This window comes from Adiantum capillus-veneris, chromosome 21, assembly GCF_014529385.1.
Source record: "Adiantum capillus-veneris isolate H3 chromosome 21, ASM1452938v2, whole genome shotgun sequence".
Classification (NCBI taxonomy): domain Eukaryota; kingdom Viridiplantae; phylum Streptophyta; class Polypodiopsida; order Polypodiales; family Pteridaceae; genus Adiantum; species Adiantum capillus-veneris.
This window is the reverse complement of record NC_140951.1, coordinates 64,715,383-64,716,595: the sequence shown is the minus strand read 5'-3', so window position 1 is coordinate 64,716,595 and position 1,213 is coordinate 64,715,383. Positions and strand designations below refer to the sequence as shown.

Sequence of the window (1,213 nt, the reverse complement as noted above, 5' to 3'; positions counted from 1 at the left end):
TATTTTGTGTGAAGTCGCTTGTCTACAATTTAAGTGGCTAGTATGGATTGGTACTGACAAAAGAAAGGAACATATTCATTAGGGTAGGCAATTTGTATGTTTAGTCTTTGATCTAGTTAATAGGATGAAATATTTTGGGTTTGATTCTAGAAAAAAGTAGATAAATTCTAGATCTAGATTAATTTGAGTTTGTAAATTTATCTGTAGTCCTGCAATTGGGAGATGTTCTCGTCGAAAGGGCAAAGAGGCTATGCCTCTTGTTCCTATATGCTGTGATCAGGTCAGCTCTGTGGCAGTCACAGAAGACTTCGATGACAATGATTTTATTGGTGATGAGAGCGAGAGTGCCGACATTGGATTAGGATCCATGAATGAAGTTGATGCTCAAATAGCTAGACAAGAGGCAGCTTTGGAATTGGTTCCATTTCATATTGCCCCTGAAGTTGGGCCGTCTGCTGATGATGTGGATGATAGTCATTTGCATATGGATAGAGGAGAGGACATTCTCAAAACCACCAGGGTTTTTAGTTGTTTTGAGTGTCCTCTAGTTCCTTTGTGTAGACTCATTCCATATGCTCGTGTACGTGGCCTCAGATCAGATGTTTCTGGCTTGAAGGCTGCATTTGCCAGAGAAGGTTACATAAAGGAAAAAGGTGCTTTTATAGTTTCACTGCAAACATGCCACAAGGAACAGACATTGTTGACAGGTAATCATTGTTGTTTCAAAGTAATTTTATGGATTGACATGTTGCTTTTTCTTTAGAATGTTTAAGGTTCTTTTGGAGTCTTATTTATTTTTTGAAATAGATGATATTGTTGAGACATGGGACCCACTTTGGAAAGACATAAATAAAGAGTATGAAGAGGAGTTAGCTTTGCAGCCACAACTAGAGTCACTGCTTGGTAGAATGTTCTACGTGTGGGAAGGCAATCACAGGACGGTAGCTTGGCAAGCAGTTGTTAGAGAAATGTTTTCCAATAGCAGAGAGAAGCATTGTAGGGTCTTGTGTACTATCATTGACCCCACAAAGGTTTCCGAAAAAGCATTATTGACGAGCTTGCAACGCATGAATTTGTGAGTGACACTATACTCTTGTTATTAGGTAAGATTTAAATGATTGAAGGTTGACTAACTTACTAATATTTTCATCAGTATGAACACTCATGCTTTAGTATCTTCTCATCTAAGAGATGAGTTGGTGAATTGTGCAAA

The 1,213-nt window shown here is 38.3% G+C and overlaps 1 protein-coding gene across 1 annotated transcript; it reads left to right on the top strand.

Annotated features, from left to right (window-relative positions):
- Nucleotides 1–250: 250 nt before the first annotated feature.
- LOC147431073 (uncharacterized) lies at nucleotides 251–763 on the top strand. The gene has a single exon (XM_086493621.1). It carries the CDS (start codon nucleotides 251–253, stop codon nucleotides 761–763), a length of 513 nt encoding a protein of 170 aa, XP_086349747.1.
- The last annotated feature ends 450 nt before the right edge of the window (nucleotides 764–1,213 follow it).

What these genes read in the sequence shown, in the direction of transcription:
- LOC147431073 (XM_086493621.1), top strand. Translation starts at nt 251, where the DNA reads ATGCCTCTTGTTCCTATATGCTGTGATCAGGTCAGCTCTGTGGCAGTC.